The 21,448-nt window shown below is 49.7% G+C and overlaps 1 protein-coding gene across 7 annotated transcripts; it reads right to left on the minus strand.

The window, feature by feature from the left end:
* Window positions 1-588: 588 nt before the first annotated feature.
* On the minus strand, window positions 589-21,221 carry csde1 (cold shock domain containing E1, RNA-binding). 7 transcript variants are annotated; one of them, XM_056594631.1, is made up of 21 exons: window positions 21,116-21,221; window positions 18,088-18,804; window positions 14,615-14,797; window positions 13,759-13,957; window positions 12,801-12,910; window positions 11,861-11,947; window positions 11,482-11,579; window positions 11,301-11,382; window positions 10,636-10,764; window positions 10,225-10,350; window positions 9,589-9,801; window positions 9,179-9,319; window positions 8,580-8,747; window positions 7,438-7,545; window positions 6,743-6,921; window positions 5,965-6,077; window positions 5,381-5,500; window positions 4,466-4,644; window positions 3,329-3,492; window positions 2,254-2,386; window positions 589-1,455 (listed from the first exon to the last, which is right to left on the minus strand). In XM_056594631.1, the coding sequence occupies exons 3-21, from the start codon at window positions 14,765-14,767 to the stop codon at window positions 1,408-1,410; spliced, it is 2,550 nt and encodes an 849-aa protein (XP_056450606.1). In that variant the 5' UTR covers window positions 14,768-14,797; window positions 18,088-18,804; window positions 21,116-21,221; the 3' UTR covers window positions 589-1,407. The 7 variants fall into 7 exon arrangements, with proteins under 7 accessions (XP_056450606.1, XP_056450598.1, XP_056450590.1 ...); XM_056594623.1 differs by having other exon boundaries at window positions 9,179-9,346; window positions 11,301-11,406; XM_056594615.1 differs by having other exon boundaries at window positions 12,744-12,910.
* Window positions 21,222-21,448: the final 227 nt, after the last annotated feature.

A 21,448-nucleotide genomic window follows, 5' to 3' on the forward strand; every position in this document is an offset into this window, starting at 1 on the left:
CTCTTTTCTGTTTGAATTTCCTCACTAAACGAAAAAAATAAAAAAAGAGAAAAAAAATAAAAGAATCACACAATACATAGAGTATATTTCCACCCGTCGTACCGGGATGCATACCAGTATCATACTGGTATTATACCAGTATGATGTCTACGAGAAACCAAAGGGCCGGCCACCAGGAGGTTGAGGGGGCGGGGCCGGGGGATCATGGGGCACATCTATTTTTGTTATTTTGCGTGTAGTTTTTATAGGCACCTTATTCTTACTTAAATTCATTATTAGCAGATTGACCTTCCATGGTAAAGTAAGCAAAAATATGTGCAAGAAAAAAATTAGAAAAACCGACGAAACGTCCGTAGAAAAAGAACGGCGGTGGAACGACGCGAGGCCACGAGGAATTCTGCACCACCACGACAAAAATCGAAACCAGGGCCGCTCCGTCACGGGACTCGAACCCACAACCTCGCAGGCGCCTGAAGGCTTTCTCCGACCCGGTGTCGGACGTCCAAACCAAGACCCCGTACGGCCCGCCCCTCACTGCGAACCAAGCATCAATGTTTCCTACATTATTTTTTCGTCTTCTTTTTAAAAACGTTTCCGGAAACGAAAAAGGGAAAACAGAAAAGCGGCCCGCAGGGAGAGAACCGGGATCGGCTCGCTCGCTCCAGCGTACGCAAGACGGAGAAAAAAAAAAAGAAAGAGCAGACGATGGGAAACCTCCGACAGCCAGGCCACTTCCTGTTTCCTGTCTCCAGGGAGAACGGCCCGGGCCAATCGCGGCCAGGACCACAGGATGCTGAAGGGGGGGGGGGGGAGGGATGCACATGCTATAACTCACACGCTTACAACATGGAAGTCCGGGGGAAAGAACACGGGTGCAGAATTCCAGGGAAAGCCCAAAAAAAAAAAACATCTAATAAAAACGAGGGAAAATAAACAAAACGAAACCAAGGCGGACACTTTGATTGGGCGACGCCCCCAAGAACTGAACAAAAACACAAATATCTTCCGTTACTCGATACGACCAATCGTAGGATACAGCACACCTGCACGCGCACACACACACACACACACACACACACGCACAAACAGTCAGAGAGATCTTGTGTACCCTGCAGTACATCACACACAGGGGAGGGAGGGGGGAGGGGGGGGAGAGACGTGGAATGAGAGGACCCCCCTGCCGCTGGTAGCGGGTAACAAGCAGGTGATCAGCGGGTAACCAGGCGGGTAGTAACCAGGCGGGTAGTAACCAGGCGGGTGGAGGCGCGGCAGCATGGGATTGTGCGTTGGATTTTTTACAAGCAGATAAAGAGAGGGGGGGGGGCGGGGGAGCATTTCTTAATCTAGTCGCACAGCCGGGTGGGGCGTGGCAGGGGGCGGGGCCAGGGGCGGGGCCGAGGCCTGATCTCAGTCGATGACGCCGGGCTGCCGGGTCTTGCGCTCCACGCTGAAGCCCTGGGAGGAAGAGGAGAGGAGAGGAAGAGGAGAGGAGGTTTTAGTCCAGCTGTGAGCCCGTTGGTGTTGGAGCACACAGGGCGCCGGGGGTTCAACCGTTCTGAGGACCAGTCAAACGCCACATTAAAAGTCCCCCCGCTTTAGTGTTTTATGACAATACAGTCACGCCTTTACTTAATGTGGACCCAACATTTTAAAAGATAATAAGCACAAGAAGCAGAATGTAATGGAGAGTTTGTGTGAGAAAGTGAGACTGAGTGACTGACGGCCAGTTTGATTGAGTGAGAGCATTAGAGTGAGTGAGAGTGAGTGATGGAGTAGGTGAGGGTGAGAATTAGAGTGAGAGAGTGAGAGCATTAGAGTGAGTGAGAGCATTAGAGTGAGAGTGATAGAGAGAGTGAGAGGGTGAGCATTAGAGTGAGAGAGTGATAGTGAGAGGGGGTGAGCATTAGAGTGAGGGAGTGATAGAGGGAGTGAGAGGGTAAGCATTAGAGTGAGAGTGATAGAGGGGGTGAGCATTAGAGTGAGAGAGTGATAGAGGGAGTGAGAGGGTGAGCATTAGAGTGAGAGAGTGATAGAGGGAGTGAGCGTTAGAGTGATAGAGGGAGTGAGAGGGTGAGCATTAGTGAGAGAGTGAGAGAGGGGGTGAGCATTAGAGTGAGAGGGTGAGCGTTGGAGTGATAGAGGGAGTGAGAGGGTGAGCATGAGAGTGAGGGTGAGCATTAGAGTGAGAGAGTGATAGAGGGAGTGAGAGGGTGAGCGTCAGAGTGAGCGTCAGAGTGAGAGCGTGAGCGTTACCTTGGAGTTGTCTGGCCCGCGGGGCTGGCGGACGATGACGAGGCGTGGCGCGCTGGCGTCGTCCAGGGTGATGCTCTTCAGACGGTTCACCAGCCGCTCAGGGCGGGGGGTGACCACGGGCTTCGGACCCTCACTGGGGGGGGGGGGGGGGGGGAGCAGACCAACACAGTGTTAACCTTTGACCTCCGTAAGGGTCTCGACTCATTGAGCCTCTCGCCCCCACGTCGTCCTAAAGATCTAAACCCACTCAGAACTACCAATAACTAGATCTACAGGTAACTGAACTACAAGTAACTAACCCACGGGTAACTGACCCACAAGTACCTGAACCACAAGTAACTGAACAGAGCGTGAGTGTTTCACAACACGTGTACGAAGGAATACCGTTATTCTGAACCACCGAGTGCGACGCCGCCCCTGTAAAGGTTGTATCAGCCATGTTGGGCGACGTCACTTCTGTTGGTGTTTGAAGCGAGATCCCAGACAAACAAGAGCCAGCTGGCCCCTCCCTTCAGTGTTTGATGCATCCAGCAAAAGCTATCATGAACGCAGCGCAAAACCCCACAACACCCACCCCTGGTCGATGATTGGTTGGAATACTATTTGTTTTGGTTTTGAGTGCCTGGTAATACCATTACTTTGTGTACGATCTCGGAGTATAGGTAGTAGATATATATATATTTGTTACCATTATTAATATTTTTGCACTTTAATAAACACTGCCTTAATGCAATGTGCAGTGATGGAATGTTGTGGTTCCAGGACACTTTCACTTGCAATTCCTTTCCAATTTCAAAATTGCACTTTTGAGACTTGAGACAGTTTTGTTTACAGCTCAAGTTTAAACTGTCCGATTTACAAGTATGCACTTAAAACCTGTTGTTTAAGATGAAGAGGAAAAGTACAGTTGTATTTTGTAACACAGTTGAGCCATTTATTATTTAAGAGCAGAATTGAAACGCGACTAATCGTTTCAGAACCTTACGAAACGAAATCGAATCGAATTAGGAAATCGGCCACGATAACCTAATGGCGGAGGCGGCGGTGAGGCGGCGGAGGCGGCGGTGATGCCTACCTGACGCGGCGGACGTTGCAGGCGCTACATTTGCCCGTCCGTTGGTTGAGCACGACGGAGAACTCCACCTCGTCCCCGGTCTGCAGCTCCAGGCCGTCCTGAACCTCCTTCACGTGGAAGAACAGCTTCTTGCTCTCCCCCACCTCGTAGGTGATGAAGCCGAACTGCGAAGGAGAACACTCACACCCGTGAGCTGAAGGCACGGACCCCCCCCCCCACCCCCACACCGCTGGTGGGGTTTAACGGCAGAGGAGGTACTGAACGAGGAGACCGGCTAAAAGGGACTAGCGGACTGCAGCAAAAATATAAGAATTCAACTAGAAACCAACACTTGTGAGAGGGACGTTCAGTAGCTTCTGTGCCGTTAAACCACACCACTGGTGTGGTTTAACGGCACAGAAGCTACTGAACGAGGAGACGGGCTAAAAGGGACTAAAGGACTGCAGCAAAAATATAAGAATTCAACTAGCAACCAACACTTCTAGGAGAGAGTGACGGAGAGCAAAGCAAATTTTTTAAAAAGTGCAGTTGTAGATTAGTCGCTTTTGCATGTTCTTAACACTAGTCATGTCCTTGTTAAGTGAATCTAAACTTCTACAGCACTAGCTCAGTTGGGGGCATGGTTTAAACACAGTATGGGGTCACACACACACACAGTATGGGGTCACACACACACAGTATGGGGTCACACACACAGTTTGGGGGTCAAACACACAGTATGGGGGTCACACACACAGTATGGGGGTCACACACACAGTATGGGGTCACACACACACACACAGTATGGGGGTCACACACACAGTATGGGGGTCACACACACAGTATGGGGTCACACACACAGTATGGGGTCACACACACACACACAGTATGGGGGTCACACACACAGTATGGGGTCACACACACAGTATGGGGGTCACACACACAGTATGGGGTCACACACACACACACAGTATGGGGGTCACACACACAGTATGGGGGTCACACACACAGTATGGGGTCACACACACAGTATGGGGTCACACACACACACACAGTATGGGGGTCACACACACAGTATGGGGTCACACACACACACACAGTATGGGGGTCACACACACAGTATGGGGTCACACACGCACACACACACACGGTTCCTACCTGGTCTTTCACACACTCCACCAGGGCCCTCCTCTGGGGGACCACGCTGCAGGCCATCTTCTGGCCCGTCTGGACCACGGTGCACAGCTGGAACTTCACCAGCTCGCCCTTCTGGAGGCAGTCCGCCTTGCTGGCCATGCCCATGATGCCAAACGGATAGTTGCCCCCTTTAGCGCCACCTGGTGGACCGGAGGGGTCACGGCACGGGGGTTAGCTTAGCCACATTAGCACCAGTCAATCAGTACATCAGAATCTGCTTAAGAGGTCAGAGCGGAACTGAACTGCATCAATGTCGGGTCAAGTGCGTCCCCTCATATCTGATTTAGAACATGTGTGTGGATGAGGGTTGGTTGAAACAGCCTCCCCTAGCCCCGAGTCAGACTGATCGGACTCTAGGGATGGGTGAGGGTGCTCACCTGTTGCAGTGAATGAGTGAGACTGAGTGAATGAGTGATAGTGTCCGAGTGAGACTGAGTGATAGTGTCTGAGTGCGAGTTAGTGGGTGACAGCGTTAAGAGTGAGACTGAGTGATAGTGTCTGAGTGCGAGTTAGTGGGTGACAGCGTTAAGAGTGAGACTGAGTGAATGAGTTAACTCAGGTTAAATGAGCCATCCCCACACACACACACACACACACACACACACACAAACAAACACACACACGGACTGGGGAGATCTCCTGCTTGGCAACATGGCGCACCAGGTTCGGTATCATCATCAACACCTCCACCCGGTGATGGGAGGAGCCCAGTAAGGACCACCTGGGTGGAGCCCAGTAAGGACCACCTGGGTGGAGCCCAGTAAGGACCACCTGGGTGGAGCGTAGCCCTTCTCTACAGACGTGTGCTCTTGCGAGGGTGGATGGTTGCATTGCTCCGTGACCACGGCGAGTGCTGACAGACGGTACACCACCCACCTTCCTCCGCCACCTCGATGAGGCCCTGGTACTCCGTCTGGGTGGGGTCCACGCTGCGCAGCGGGCGCACCACCTTCCCCAGCATCACCCCGCCCCCGGCGTCCTCGCCCACGCCGTTCACTGCAGAGGACACAACACCGCCTTCAACACCATCACACGCTTGGGACCATCACTGAGTGTGGGCGTCGCCCCCACCCATCAGCTTTGACAGGGCTTGATGCGACCACAACTTATACTTGTGTATGTGACTGACACACACACACACACACACACACACACACACACACACACACACACACACACACACACACACACACACACACACACACACACACACACACACACACACACACACACACACACACACACACACACACACACACACAAATCAGCATCTTCCGTTAATATCCATCAGGGCCGCAGTCGGGGTTTGAAAGTTACTGATCTTTACTCAACTTCTGAGAAGTTCTATTGTTTGGTGGAAAATAAATGACAGCGGTCAGGACTTGAGGACCTCCCAACGACTACTGCCCCGTGGTAAGGGATGGTAGACCAGGGTCTAGGAGTGGAGGAGAGGATCTCACCTGCAGCCACCTTGTTGACCTTCTCGGCGCTCACTTTGTTCCCCTTGCCCTTGGACAGTGTGTACTCCACCGTGTCTCCCAGCTCCAGGTTCTCCACGTCGCCGCACAGCTCGCTGAGACCACACAGAGAGAGGACGGGTTAAACACACACACACACACACACACACACACACACACACACACACACACACACACACACACACACACACACACACACACACACACACACACACACACACACACACACACACACACACACACACACACACACACACACACACACACACACACACACACACACACACACGTCATAGAACTAGTCGTCATAGAACACAACATTGGAAGCAGTCAACATAAAAACTGCTCTTTCCTTTAGGCCAGGCCGATGTGTTGATTAATTCATATTATAAGACTTCTTTATTTAACTATAAAAATAAATGAGTCGTACTGATTTCCAGTCAGTAACGGTAACAAATCACTATTATTATTACATTTTTTGGAATCACAGCCTTTGCGATATGCATACCGCGTTCTACGACATCACGATTTCGATTTGAATTGGATTAACCATTCAGCCCTGCATAGCACTAGCCGTCATAGAACAAGAAGTTAGAGCTATTTGAATGAATGAACCCTAAAAAAAAAAAAGAGTCCCAAAAACCGGAGTGGATGGATGCTTGGGGTCGGCATCAAGTGCCATGACTGCGGTTATTATGACATCACTTCCCCGTTCAAAACCCCCCCTCAGTCATCACGCCACACGCCCTGGGGTCTTCACCTGTAATGGAAGAAGATCTCCTGGTCGTGATTGGCCGTCTCGATGAAGCCGAAGTTGTCCTTGAGCGTGGCCACGAAGCCCTGCAGACGCTTGGCGTTGGCGGCCGTGCGGTTCAGCACCTTGATGGACACGGCGCTCTGCTGCCCGGTGCGCTTCACCTCGTTGATGGAGAACTCCACCTGGTGGCCACGGAGAGGTAAGACACCAGTCACACACCAGTTAACTATAACACTACTCCACCTGGAGGTAAGACACCAGTCACACACCAATTAACTATAACACTACTCCACCTGGTGGCCACGGAGAGGTAAGACACCAGTCACACACCAGTTAACTATGACACAACTCCACCTGGTGGCCAAGGAGAGGTAGGGCACCAGTCACACACCAGTTAACTATAACACAACTCCATGACCGTCTAGAACACCAATTAACTATTTCACCTCGTTAGTAGAGAACTCCCCCTGGTATTTCAACACTAGGAATACCTCGCACATTCTGTGACCAACCCCATCACATTCACTAATCGAATTTTTGTCTTTTTCCGAAGTTAGCTAACCCTACCTTTAAATTAATCCATACAATATGTTATTTAGTTGCAGACTGAAGTACACCAATTTACAGTTATTCTGCAAGCCCACAGTGGGCCGTTGCAGTCCTTCACTCATCAGGGACCATCTAGTACACAGACGTACCTTATCTCCGGCCTGGGGGTAGATGCTGCCCTCTAGGTCCTTGGCATGGTACAACACCGTCATCTTCACACCGCAGTCTTCATATGCAATCACACCCTCCTCTGGCTCCTGCATACGTCAAGAAGCACAAACATCATGAGCTTGATGGACAGACAACTGGACAGCTGTGGACACCAATAATCAGTACTTCATGGAGCCGTCTCTAGCAAGTGCCCGAGTTCCCTGTGCCCAAACGTCAACAAAGTTATCATGGCTTGGTGTTTGAGTCTGAATTGCTGGGTCTCCGTGTTAAGGTAGCGGTGTTGCCTCCACATTAGCATCGTAGTCCTCAGCAACACGGGGGAGTTCCACTACTTGATGGAGGCGTGTTAAGAAGTTAGCCTTAAGGCTATATTAGCACAAAGGAGCACAGCCTTCAAAGCCAAAGTGTGCTTTTGGGAAGCGTGCCGAGTGTTAGCATCAGCAGGTCAGCGGTTTGCCTTCACAGCAAAATAACATCCAAGGAAAAACAGATGTTACCAGCACACTAAATGAAAATCTAATAGAACACAGCCATTCATGGTTTAAGTACTTCTGTGCAAGTTATTTGTCAACGAATTCCCTCCGTTTCCACATGGTTTGCATTAGTGCGAGAGAAGCATGGTTGGGGTTAATACCAGACCCATGCCGCCAAGATCACCGTCCTACCGACTCTCACGTTGGAGAGCCAGGACAGTCAGACCCTCCCATCACTAGAGGACATTGTGTGCACCGTGAAGCCCGAATGAGGCGCGTGCGTCCGCCAAGCTTACCCAGCATGCATCTTGACAACTGATTAATAGAGCTGGGGGGGGGGGGGGGGGGGGTCATGCAGACAGAACAGCGTCCTACCTTATCTCTCTTCTAACGGAGAGACGGGACACACAGCGAGTTGAATAGAAGGTCAAAAGCCAAAACAAAAACGAAGGAATAATTAAAAAGTCATGGAATAGTAACCGAGAAAGCGAAAAAAAAAATAAAAAAAAAAATCAAAGTTTATGCAGCAGAGACAGTGATGGGTCTAGCCTCGACTCAAAACAAACAGCAGGCCAGAAGTAAAGGGCAGAAGACGTGATGCAAAGAGAGGGGAGAGGAGAAGATGAGCCCGGGGGGGGTTTGCGTACCTTCTCCTTGGCCTTGCTGGGGCTGACGTTCTTGGCGGGCGTGGTGGCCATGATCTCCTTGTCCACCGTCCCGATGAAGCGCTGCTCCGACTGGGTGTGGAAGGACACCGTGCCTTTAGGCAGCTTCTTGATGCGCACGGCGTGGTTCCTCTGGGCCGACAGCATGTCCTGGGGAACCGACAGAGAACCGGGCTCAGACGGTGGGGCTACAACGGTCGATGGGGAAACCTCGTCCAGGAGGACACACTTAAAAGAGTTGCTTTAAAAAAAGGACAACAACTCGTAGGATTGCTTTGGAGATGTGCAGTCTGAAGAAACATTTAGAACTGAAACATTGGGGAAAAGTTGCAGTCTTGTCATCCATTAGGAAAATAATTACATCCCATAGTACGCTGTACTGTACCATGTGTATTAGATCCAACAGAAAACCAAATAATATTACAGATTTACTCCTTGCCTTGTAAAACGAAAATGCTTTAAAGATCAGAGCGTTGGATGCACCAAGGTAACCAGTCCTACGTGCCTGTGGGGACACCTCCGAGCCCCTAGGGGGCGGCAGACTCGGGAGGTGAGGTGCCCGTCTCTCTCGGGGTACTCACTGGGACGACGGTGAACTCCACTTCGTCCGAGATGTGCAGCTGGCTCTCCTCCAGCACCTCGCTGAAGTGGAAGAACATGCGTGCGTCGCGGTCCACGCACTTGATGAAGCCGAAGCCGTCGCGCATGGCGGCGATCACCCCCTGCAACACACAAGACCCGGCCGGACACTGGGGGTCATACCGGGGTCCCGTCAGCACACAGGAGAGACCTTAGCCCAGCGCTCACAGACACACACACAACCCCTCAAGAGACGCACAACACAGGAGACCTCTCACAGACACACAAAACAGGAGAGACCTTAGCCCACTGCTCAGAGACACAGTAATAGCGACCCCACCCCAACAGCGTCCCCCTAACCCCCCAACAGAGACCCTCCCACCCCCCGTCACAGCGACCCCCCCCTGCCTACCATCTCGCGGGCCTCCTTGGTGAAGCCGAAGGTGTCGGAGAGGATGTCGATGTTGGTGGCGCGCTCCAGCTTGTCGCGCCGGTCGGTGGAGATGTTGAACTGCACGTGGTCGCCCTCCAGCAGCGTCACCTTGGACTTGGTGTCCTTCTCGCCGAAGAGCAGCTCCTTGTCGAAGCCGATCCGGGCGCTGATGCGGCCTGGCAGGGGGTCGTTCTGCAAGAGGGGGGAACGGACGTTAGGGAGAGCCACCGCGTCGTGGGAACACAGACTCCAACCCCGTCTCCAACCTGGGGTGGCCTTCCTACATCTTCTACAAACAGTGGCTTCAACAGGTTTATGAAATAACAATTTGAAGGGGAGGGATTTTGTCGTGCAAGGGTGGTCCGACCCTTAATCCAAGGTTCTGAGTTTGATCCCCCGTGTTCACAGTAAACCTGTTGGCACCCTTGAGTAGATAATATCCACATGCTTATCAAAGACTTCTAACCAAGTGCACTTCAGCTTGGATCAAAACGCCTCCTAAATAAGTGTACATATCCATGCAAAACTCCTCTCATTATCATCCTCTTAGCATCAGGATTAAGACCTTGATCTGGGACCAGTGGGTACAAAGACGCCGTTCTAGCCAGCTCCTACCTGGTTCTTGGTGGGCACTTTGGGGATCACTTTGAGGACGGTTCCTTCGAACTGCTCGATGCTGATGTCCTCGAAGATGACCGTTCCCTGGGGCAGCAGCCGCACGTCCGTGGCCACCTCCTTACCCTGGAGAACATGAAGCGTGGAGAACATGACCTCCTTACCCACAGAGAACGTGACCTCCTTACCCCCAGAGAACATGACCTCCTTACCCCCAGAGAACATGACCTCCTTACCCCCAGAGAACATGACCTCCTTACCCCCAGAGAACATGACCTCCTTACCCCCAGAGAACATGACCTCCTTACCCCCAGAGAACATGACGTCCTTACCCTGTCGATGCTTCATGTCAACCCCTGGAGGTGTGTGGTTAAAGGCAGGTGGCCGTGAGCAGGAGAAGGAGGAACCTACGTTGCGGTCTTTGATGGTGAACTCCACATCATCCCCGGCCTGCAGGTCCTCCAGGTCTCCTTTGAACTCGCTGTAGTGGAAGAAGATCTCCTTCACCACGTCGGCCCTCTCGATGAACCCAAACGCCTCCTGGAGTCACGGGGCAACGCGTTGGGTCAGCACTGCGCGCCAATCTTACACACTGCATTCATGCGCTTCTCACGCTTCTCTAGATGTCGTACAACTTGTAGGGCCTTGACAAAATAGACTGCCGGTAGTCAAAATCCCCCATTTACCCTTCGCTGCATTATTAATCCGTCTTTCCATCTACCTTAAATCTTTACTGAACTATGAAGATAGGGGCTGTCATAATGACTAGTGATCGACCGATATATCGGCCGGCCGATATTATCAGCCGATATTTACGCTTTTTATGTTTATCCGACAAGGAAATTTTATGATGATAATTGAGGAGCAAAAGCAGTATCGGCTCAAGAAAAATTGGTATCGTTTCGCTCATCGGCCAAGACTGATAAAAATATAATAAAAAAAACGGTATCCTAAAAAAAAACATTTTGGTCGATCCCTAATAATGACCTAACCTTGCAACCCCTTATCGTTAAGATTGAACACACGAGTCTATTCGGTCGAGTGCAGACGGGTGCCCTGTGTGGAGCCATCGTTACCTTGGTGGCGCACACCACCCCCTGGCACCGTGTCTGCTTCTTCTTCACCAGGTGGATGTTGTGGGCGCTGACCGCACCGGTGCTGGTGGCAGGAAGGGACAAAGCTCTGAATACGATTGACCCACCGCCAACAGGTGTGACCACAGACGGGGGGGGGGGGCCAGGATGTGCCGGTACTCACTGCTTGTTGGTCTCCATGTAGAAGCTGACTTTGTCGCCGGTGTCCAGGTGCATGTTTCCCTCGATGTCGTCGGACGTGTAAGTCAGGTAGAACACTTCCTGTAGGGGGGGGGGGGAGGGGGGCAAAGTGGTTCTCAAATGGGGGTATGTGTACCCCTAGTGGTACTTTGGAGTACTGCATGTTGTACTCCCGAGATTTCAAAAATAAGAAAGCATGTTTCAATTCTGAAAGATAGATACAAGTTATAAACGTCCCTTTGATTGGACGTTTTAACAGAACAGCCAATCAGAAACACCCCATCGCCTGCAACGACAGGATGTCCTAGCAGCCCGATCGTCTGAGAGTTGAGCCCCTTTGAACCCTGCTCCTACGCTCTTACCCCGTTTCTCTCGTAACACACGCTCCCGGTGGGAGCCTGACCGGGGGCCGCCTTCCCGTCCAGGTGGGTTGGGATGGCAGAGACGACCTGCAGACAGGGGGGGGGGGGGCGGGGTTAAAAGGGCTGGCACGACACCTGCACCACCGAGAGGGATGGATAGAATATTGGTTGAAGGGGAGAACACTTAGATCTTGGTACAATGGCCGTTTTGAGTTGTTCAGCTTTGACTTTTCGAAAAATTTCATATATTATATGGAAGAATTTTTTGTTGGATTATTAGAATCACATGGAATAAAAAAAGGTGGCCATTTTACCAGGATATCACACGGACAGGGAAGCAACATTTAATAAACACATATAACACATATTTATTCTAACAATTAGCACTTAAAGGAGAGGCTGCTTACACAACATATAATTCTAAATAACGCACAGGAAGGAAAAAACAGAGCTTCCATTTTGTGCGTCCATCTTCCACATTAGCAGATTTATTTGCAAATGTGCAAAAATATACTATTGTATTTATTTTCTTAATAAGCCCGGATTTCAATATTTATCTTGAGGAATTTATCCCAGCAGAGCAGGTAGAGGTTAGGCCCATTGCTCAGGGGTCTTCAGGTAGGACGTGGGCAATGGTAGATCGAACCCAGATCCGTCCGGCTTGGGAGTCAAACTGGCCGCCCGCTACACCTCAAAACAAACGCCTATCTAAGAATGACACTCCACAAGTGCTTGCATACTAACACCTACTTAACACAAAATAAAGACACACACCCCAAACACACAACAGACACCACACACGACACACACACACACTGAAGGAGAGGGGGAACAGGAGACACGGACAGAGAGAAACTTAAAAATCAAAATGGTGTTCCTTAACTGGATGAATATAACCATGCAGCACAGTAAAGGGAGAGGCGTGCGGTGCTGGCCCCACCTGGCCCCCGATGCGTTCCTCAGCCAGTACCTCAGGCTTAATCTTCACCAGCTTCACCGCGATGGGTTTGCCGGTGCGCCGGTCGGCAGACACCTCAAACTCTACATCGTCTGTGAGGGGGGGGGGGGAGACAAGCACAAGGGGGCGGAGGGAGGGAGGGAGGGAGAGAGGAGCAGAGGCCGGTTTGACAACAGGTCGGGGTTAGCGTGGCGTCGGGAGTCGGCGTTTGTTTTGTTTATACAACTCCGGTGTCTCACGGAAACAAACTGTGTTCCTCAGTACAAAGTGGTTTGGTTTGGGCCGTTTAGGAAACAGAGGTTCAGAACCTTTGAAGTACCCATGGCCACAACATCCAACATACTTTGACCGGTTCGCCCCGTTTGTCCTTTAGCATCTACTTTTGTACTCCTTAGCACTACTATGTATTTGTAGTCGTATTGTATCATATCGTGCGCCTTCAACTGCTGCTGGAACAAAGGAATTTCCCTACGTGGGGGGGGGGGGGGTTAATAAAGTGACAATTATTAAAATAAAGTAAGTTATCTAGCGATCAACTATCTCCGTTTTGATCTATCCCGTTCAGAAAAGAACGTTTCACGTGAGCAGAAACGCCTAAAAAAAAAAAAAAAGTTTGGTTCCTGTTGGTTGTCAGTTGAGGTCATCGGTAGATAGGGAATTAATTTTATTATTTTATTTTTTCCAGCGGCAGCGAATGATAGTTAGGTTGTTTTCATTTAAAAACGAGAAAATCCGCACATCCTTGTACAGAATGAAGAGGTGCTGTACCAAAACGTAATTATAGTATGTTTTTTTTTTTTAAAGCTCATAAAATAATTTGGGTCGCACATAAATAGACATGGTCGGTCGGAACCAAACAAAATTTTTTTTTTGGCCTAAGGGGCTCTTTGTTTGGCTCGTGTCAGGACCTCCGACTTGGGGGGGGGGGGGGGTTGCTGACCTCCGATCTTGAGCTCCTGCAGGTTGCCGTTGTACTGGGAGCAGTGGAAGAAGAGGCGGGCCTGGCGCTCGGAGCACTGGATGAATCCGTAGGAGGTGAGCAGCTTCTCCACCACGCCCGTCTCCCGCAGACCGGGCGCCGAGCCGTTGGCGAAGGCCGTGTGGCCGTTGTTGTGGAGCATGCCCGGGTCAAAGCTCATCTTGGGAGGACAACGCACAACATCAGCACAAAAAAAATACCACCGCCCGAAAGACACCGGGGTACACACCTAGACGTTCTGAATGAAAATGTACAGGCAAAGAAAAATAAACACAACTCCAAATGAAACCTAAAACCAGAAAACAAACTGCCACTAGTTATTGGAGCAGCTACTTTTTAATGACGCATGCAATGTTGAGCAAACATCTATGCAGGAGGGGGTGGGTTTGGGGAGGGTGGGGGGGGGAGGGGGGCTAGAGCGTTCTGGGTCTGACCGCAACGGGTCGCGAACAGAGGACACTGCCTCGCCATTGTTCCACGCAGGTTCAGGAGCCGACCTGATTCAGGACATTATCCGCAGATAATAAAAAAAAAACACACCACGCCGGTTACTTCTGGTTAGCCACATGCTCCGAAAAACACACTTCACCCAAACCCCTTTCCAACCAATCTGAGGCCTGATCACATCACGCCTGATTTAGATACTCCATGCAATTCAATTTCAAAAGGTTATGTTGTTATATTGACCCTCCCCTAGTGGAAGATCCAATAGCCAGTTAGTGAACGGTCCGTGATCTAGTGAACGATCCTACATGTTGGGTCCAAACCCATGCGGAGAAGGGGTTACGGCCCAGGGCCAAGCAAACCAAACACTTACAGATCTCTCATACAACGGGGTCCGCTTGTGCTTTTTACTTCCTGGGTAGGCGTGGCATGACAGGGAGGAGGAGCGGGGGATTGGTACCGGGTCGGTCGAGGGGGCGGAGCCAGAGCTACGGGCTACTGGCGGCTCAGAGCTGCCTCGCTCCATTTCTGACAGTAGGGGGAGCCCTCGCAAGCCCTGTTGGGAGGGAAGCAGTTGCTCTTTAAGAGCCTGTGCCCACATTGGTCCTCAGCTGTTGGTAACCCGGCTCCATAGTGGAGGTCCCCTCCACTGTTGGTTACCCGGATCCATAATGGAGGTCCCCTCCACTGTTGGTTACCCGGATCCATAATGGAAGTCCACTCCACTGATGGTTACCCAGGTCCATAATGGAAGTCCACTCCACTGATGGTTACCCGGATCCATAATGGAGGTCCCCTCCACTGTTGGTTACTCGGATCCATAATGGAGGTCCACTCCACTGACTGTTACTCGGATCCATAATGGAGGTCCACTCCACTGACTGTTACTCGGATCCATAATGGAGGTCCACTCCACTGACTGTTACTCGGGTCCATAATGGAGGTCCACTCCACTGACTGTTACTCGGATCCATAATGGAGGTCCACTCCACTGACTGTTACTCGGATCCATAATGGAGGTCCACTCCACTGTAGGAAACTCATCTCCATAATGGAAGTCCTCTACAAGTTACCATCTCCATAATGCTGGTCAACTGATGGTAGCTCAGCTCAGCTCCATAATGATAGTCCACTGCAAGTAAGCCATCTCTATCTAATGGTTATCCACTGAAATAAATCATCTCCTTAACCGTAGTCCCTGATAGTAACCCATCTACATAACTGCAGTCCACAGTTGCCAACTGATTTATAGAACCTCAAAACCTTGGTTTTCCAGTTAAGGCAATTTGATAAGTAAAGCACTCAAACCCCTAGGTAGTACAGAACAACATATTGTTAGACAGGAATCCTCTTTTTAAGTTTGAAGGCCTAAGGTTCTCCACCAGTGAGTATTTTCTGTTGGGCTCCTAACCCCTAAGTTCAAGAGCATAACAAAATAAAACTTGGGAAGAACAATAGTTGAGCGCTTCATGCAGCACTCACCTCACTAACCCCAGCCTCCATTTTTACCAAGACGTGAGGACAGGCGAACCGCGGACAACAGCAGAAGCATCGAGAAATGAAATCTACTCATGCAGAAATTATAATTTAGAAGAATGCAGTTAACCATTCTTTCAGGTTAACCACTTTGTAAGAAAGGAAAAAAAATTGTTGCAAGTTCCCAAATAACTGTTTGAGGTCAAGGAAAGCCAAGGAAATAACCAATAAAAGTACAGAAGACAGGTATGACAGATGCAGGTCTAGTTGCCAGCCGGTTGGTGATTGGTTGTGGGAGGTGGAGGCGGGACTAGTTGCCAGCTTGTAGATGAGTATGGGAGGTGGAGGCGGGACTAATTGCTAGCCGGTTGTTGATTGGTAATGGAGGGTGGATTATGAAGGGTCCCAGATCAGTCTCATTTTAGTAGCCATTGAGCTTTACAAAAAAACAAAGGCCTACCCGTTGCCAAACATTATTAAATTATGACTGGTTTGATATGGCCGTTGCACTGCATTCAGGGATTAGCCACCATTTCAGCTGGTGTCAGAGGGCATTTTAGACCGGCAATAGGACATTTTGGTTTGGGTGCCCAAGGGGTTCTGAAAAGTTGAGTCCACACAAAGACCAATGAATTAACCTCTCAAGTCGTTAATCAGGTGAGGCTAATGAGTTTACATTTAGTCTTTTGTCCACGAGTCTTAAATCACAAACGTGATTAAACTACAAACCCAAAAGGTTTCTAAAAAATGGAGTGGCCATGATTCAATGCCTAGATTTAAAAAAGGACAAAATTAATCCAGAAGGAACACAAATATAAGTGTCACAAGAGGCGAAGTAGCACACCATATTGGAGTTCCATTAAACTCAACTTCAGCTCTTTTTCCTCCCTCTGAATTCAAATTGGTCAGCATCTTTAAAAAAGGTGCGACGCCACAATGTACCGACGCACCAAGGCCCAAACACACCTCACGCAGCCCCGCTGGACCTGAGCAGAGGCTAGTCTCGGAGCCCGTCGGTGGTGGGGGGGGGGCTGATGATGGAGGGGGGGGGGGGGGGGGGGGGGGTTTGGGCAGTCGGACAGGACAGAGGGGAGGACATGGGGCCGGGTGGATGATGCGTGTACGATGGCGGAGCGGCGAGGGAGGGATGGAGAGGCACGCAGGAGGGAGGCTGTTGGAAGGCGGAACTTACGGACGGGCCATACGGTGATAGGCTGAGCCCAATGGGGGAGGAGCTGCTCAGATCAGGGCTAACGAAGGTGGTGGGTGGCGACGCTGGCAAGGTGAACTCGACAAAGCCTTTCCAAGGACTGCCCATGTTTGTCCATGTACACTCGGACTCAACGCGAGAACTTGTGTCGTCTGACCGACCCGAGTGTTTCGGTACAAAATAAAAAGGAAAAGCAAAAGTAAAAGTGTCTGACCACCCAAGGAAGAACCGCTGGGATGTCTGCAGGGATGAACAGAGGGACAAAGAATTGAAATATAAAAACAGGTCAGGAAGACATATCAGCCAGTGCACCAATAGTCAAACAGTCAGAGACTGTTCTTAAAAAGGGGGGGCATCAGTCCAAGACATCCGGGAGAGCAAAACCTCCGAATGGATGGGCGAGGAGAGAACGGGCGGTCCCATGTCCAGCTGATCAGCAACTTTTGATCGTTTAAAAACAATTGCAACATTTCCATCCGAATTAGGCCCGGTTCACATGCCTGCAGAGAGTAAATTTGGGGCGCCATCTTCCACCAAACACACAGACTTCCAGACTGATACCCGACCTAATCGCTTTTTTCTTCCAGAATGATCCTTGGCACAGGCTGCGACATACATGGGACATGCATGTGTGCACCATGACATATCCATCCCATCGCTATGGAAACTATAAACAACAACAACATGTGCCCAGTATCAATTGTATAGAATCAACTGCCAATGCGTTTGAACCATTCTGGTTCAGAGTTCAGCATTCGAGGCGACATTACATCATACCAACAAAAAGATCCATCATCAAATTGCTTCTTTTATTTCATGGAATGTTTTCTGTTGACATTCAACTATTGGTTAGATAAATATTCAGTCTGCCATGTTTGATGTCTCAGGAAGTCTGGGTGTTGATTCAAGTGAAGGGATTGGGGACATCATGCCTTTTGTCTTCTGAGGCAAAGACGCATAAACAATCCCTTCTGTTCAGTCCCACGTGAACCCAGCTGGCAAGTAGATTAGCTTTCCATCCCTTTTATCTCCACTTCATATTGTGAAGGATAGATCCCACCCGTCCCACCCGTAAGCAACATGACACTCAATGCAAGGACTTAAAATTAACCAGTCTCCAGAATAGTTCCTAACAGACGGAAAACAAAAATTCCACTGACCTTCGATATGCGTCTTGGGTCTTTGTAGTTCTGGACGATTGGACAGTTGTACTGTAGATCTCTTCACACACGGTCGCACACACTTATTTTGTTACAGGTTTCTGGCACAAGTTCTAGATAGTTGCATGAGGCATATAAAAAAAAAGGAGATGGAACAAAAGTCGCAAAAAAAAAAAGGCAAACGCAGGTGCAAAAACACTTGCTTGGGGAGGGGGGGGGGGATTGCGATGTGACAGCAGGGAGAAGAAACAAGGGTGAGAAAGAGAGAGACTTCAGGGGACGTAGAGGAAAATAAAAACGAGAAGATAGAAGCTCGCTCCACACCCCGGGGTGAGCTGGTGGCGAGGATGAGGAGGAGGAGGAGGAGGAGGAGGAGGAAGAAGGCTAGGAGCAGCGTTGGGACATGTGCTTTGTCAAAGCTGTCGAGTAGGCACAAACTTCTGGTTTCAGATCGGTTACCGACGTCTCAGTATTGGCTCTGTCGTGCAGCTTCTCTTGGGCGCGATTCCAATAGGCAGCAGCGTATCTTTGGTGGTTGGTTGCGTCTGTTTTGGAAATCCTCAAAGTGATCCTTTTAGAATAATTTCAAACCTTTGTATATTGAGAGTTGCAACTTCTTGCTTGTTTTTAGGCCGTTCCTCTTGAGTTTCTTTGTTTTGATCTGAACTTGAAGCAGTTGCGGATGTTACAAAAATTATTTTAAGGTTTCACTTCATACTGTGGAGGGAAAGGTAGAAAACACAGAACACCTGGTTAGGGAAAGGTCAAGACAACTCACTTACTGATCCGATAGTCAAAGTTAAATAAACAACCAACCCACGTCACAGCTTTGGACTAAAAAAAAAAACTACGAGGGACGTCGTTACAAAATTCTCGTCTTTGGTCAACGCAACGAGAGGCCAAGCCGCCGCACGGTGGCATTTTTATTTCGGTACCAGAGGCGGGACAGCCCCATGACCCTGGGGCCATACTGGTTCTATTTATTGGGCGCGGGCGGGATTCTTTGGCCCTGGATTCACACGGGTAAAAATAGATGGACTCAGCTGGCTCTAGACAATGACGAGAGCTGTGGATCAACAAGTCCTGGCACATACGTCTCCCCGTCCCACTACACGGATGTACATGGTTGGCAGTGTGGTCTTCTAAAGCATGGCACGCTTTGAGCCAGCGCTCAATAGACGGCGCGCGTGGGTGCAGCTTCGTGCTGACAGTCTAGCCATGTGTTCGAGTTCAATGCTTTTGTCGAGAGATTCATGGACACAAGTATATGCTAGAAGATATTGGCAGAACAGTCAGACATTCTCAGAGACTGGGGTTCTCTGTAATTCGTTTTTTTCCCATTCCACCATAGCAAAGGAGTGAGTGGCACGCAAACCGATATACTTCTTCAAAATGCACTATTTTCACAACAGATTGAGGATAGGATTCAAGTTATCGGCAGGACTGTAATGACATTTCTGGAGACCCGTGGTCGAAAAGGTTTTGTCCTCATTTGTGGTTCTCCACAGAAGTACCCAAGACTTAATTTCCTAGGACTTCAAAGTCAGGCCTCTCGGTCAATAAGATCTTATCCGGGGTCTCTGCATGTTGTTGACCTGAATCCCGTGTTTTGAAAACAGGCTGGTCCAACAGGACACCTGATATCCTTCAACCAGACACTGTCGCAATCCCTGTTTAGGACTCCCAACCCACGTGCTTTCCATAACGGTGCGTGTAGTACATAACTCCTCAAAGAATCCAAGCACAACATGGTTCCTTGTTAAACAATGTCCTTATTCTTTGTTAGTTTTGGGGAAAAACCTCAGCAAAATGACGTGAATTGCTCTTAAACCCCGTCGAAATCGAAACCACAATCTAACTAAGATATATCAAACCGTCGAGCTTCACTAGATGGAGCATTGCCCCTCCCGATAATCTAGGTTAGGGTTAGTGACCGTTAGGTTAATCAGACTGTCTGCTGTCAAGACAGGGGACATGGAGAGACAGGGGACCCCATGCAATGGAGAGACCAGGGACATGGAGAGACGGGGGACCCCAGGCCATGCCTGAATGCGTTATGACGCATGGAACACAGGCACGTCTCTCCGCCACGGGAGGTCGAAAACTTTGAGTTCGTGGAAACAAAAAAACACGGATCGAATACAGTAGTGCCATGATAGCAACTCCTGCAATTAGACTAAACACTGTTCTGTTGTGTAACATGTAAAAACAGGCTTTAAAGCCTGAGATAGCCTATAATCTAACCAACATGACAGAGTGAACACGTCCCGGTGTGTATTATCCACAACAAGCAGACCCCCCCCCCCCCCTTCCAAAAAAACCACTGTCTGACAAAACGAGCTTGGTATGTCACCCGAGTGCCTAACAAAGCCTGTACGCGTCTCGGATCGGCCCGAATGTAGCATGTTAGCTCCGCTGGTTCACCAGGCCGGACAGCAGCCTTGCACATAGCGGTACATAAAGACACTTCCCTCTCCACCAAGACCGTCTAATGTGGTGGGTTGGCCTCCAGATGTGTGTTTACTGTCACTTTGTTGTGGTCGCACGTATCGCGATGGCCCGCTTTGACCATACAAAGGCCAGAAAAACCACCTTATGTGTCGGGACAACAAAGAAAATGCGACAGTGTGAACTCGTGCTGCTCGGCGACGCTTCGTGCGGTTCCGCTGCCCTTCGGCTCCGTCCGTCATTGAACGAACAATTTGACAAACGTGACCAAATCCGTTAGCGATCATCGGGTTTTTATCCACGCTATTTGTAGCCCACGGGCAACCTAAGGGTTGATGGGTGCACGTAGCCGAAAGGAGACGGGGTTGGATAGCATGCTGGCCGAGTGTCGGAGATTTATGGTACAAGGGAAAAACAGCGCTGCCCCCACCCAGGCCCAGACTCCGCACATTCGGGCTTTGTCGCAGATTGAGTGTTTAACTCGGGTTCAGAGCGCGGTCCCCGTCGTTGAATGAACACCGTGTTTAGACTTTATACGATCGCCTTAAGTATTTAAATAGTGAAATGAGTGAAAACTTACCCCAACAGCTTTCAGCACTGTCACCAGCGCCGCTAGAAGCAGCACGGCACATTACGTAGGTTAATGATTTGGGCTTGTGCTCTCGCGATATTTCATAGCGCCCGCACACCCCACCCCTTTGCTACGTTTTCTTAAAAAAACCAATTCGTTTCCTTCAAATAAAACGGGAAAGTTTTAATATAATAACAAACAGTAACGTACCAAAAAATATTGTCTTGCTATAAAATAATACATATTCCTTAACAATTAATCCACACCATTGATAATAATGGGATATGTAATAAATACATCTAAAATACACGTATTTAAAATCCAAGAGGAATTTATTTTTAC

This window comes from Gadus chalcogrammus, chromosome 1 (genome assembly GCF_026213295.1).
Source record: "Gadus chalcogrammus isolate NIFS_2021 chromosome 1, NIFS_Gcha_1.0, whole genome shotgun sequence".
NCBI lineage: Eukaryota > Metazoa > Chordata > Actinopteri > Gadiformes > Gadidae > Gadus > Gadus chalcogrammus.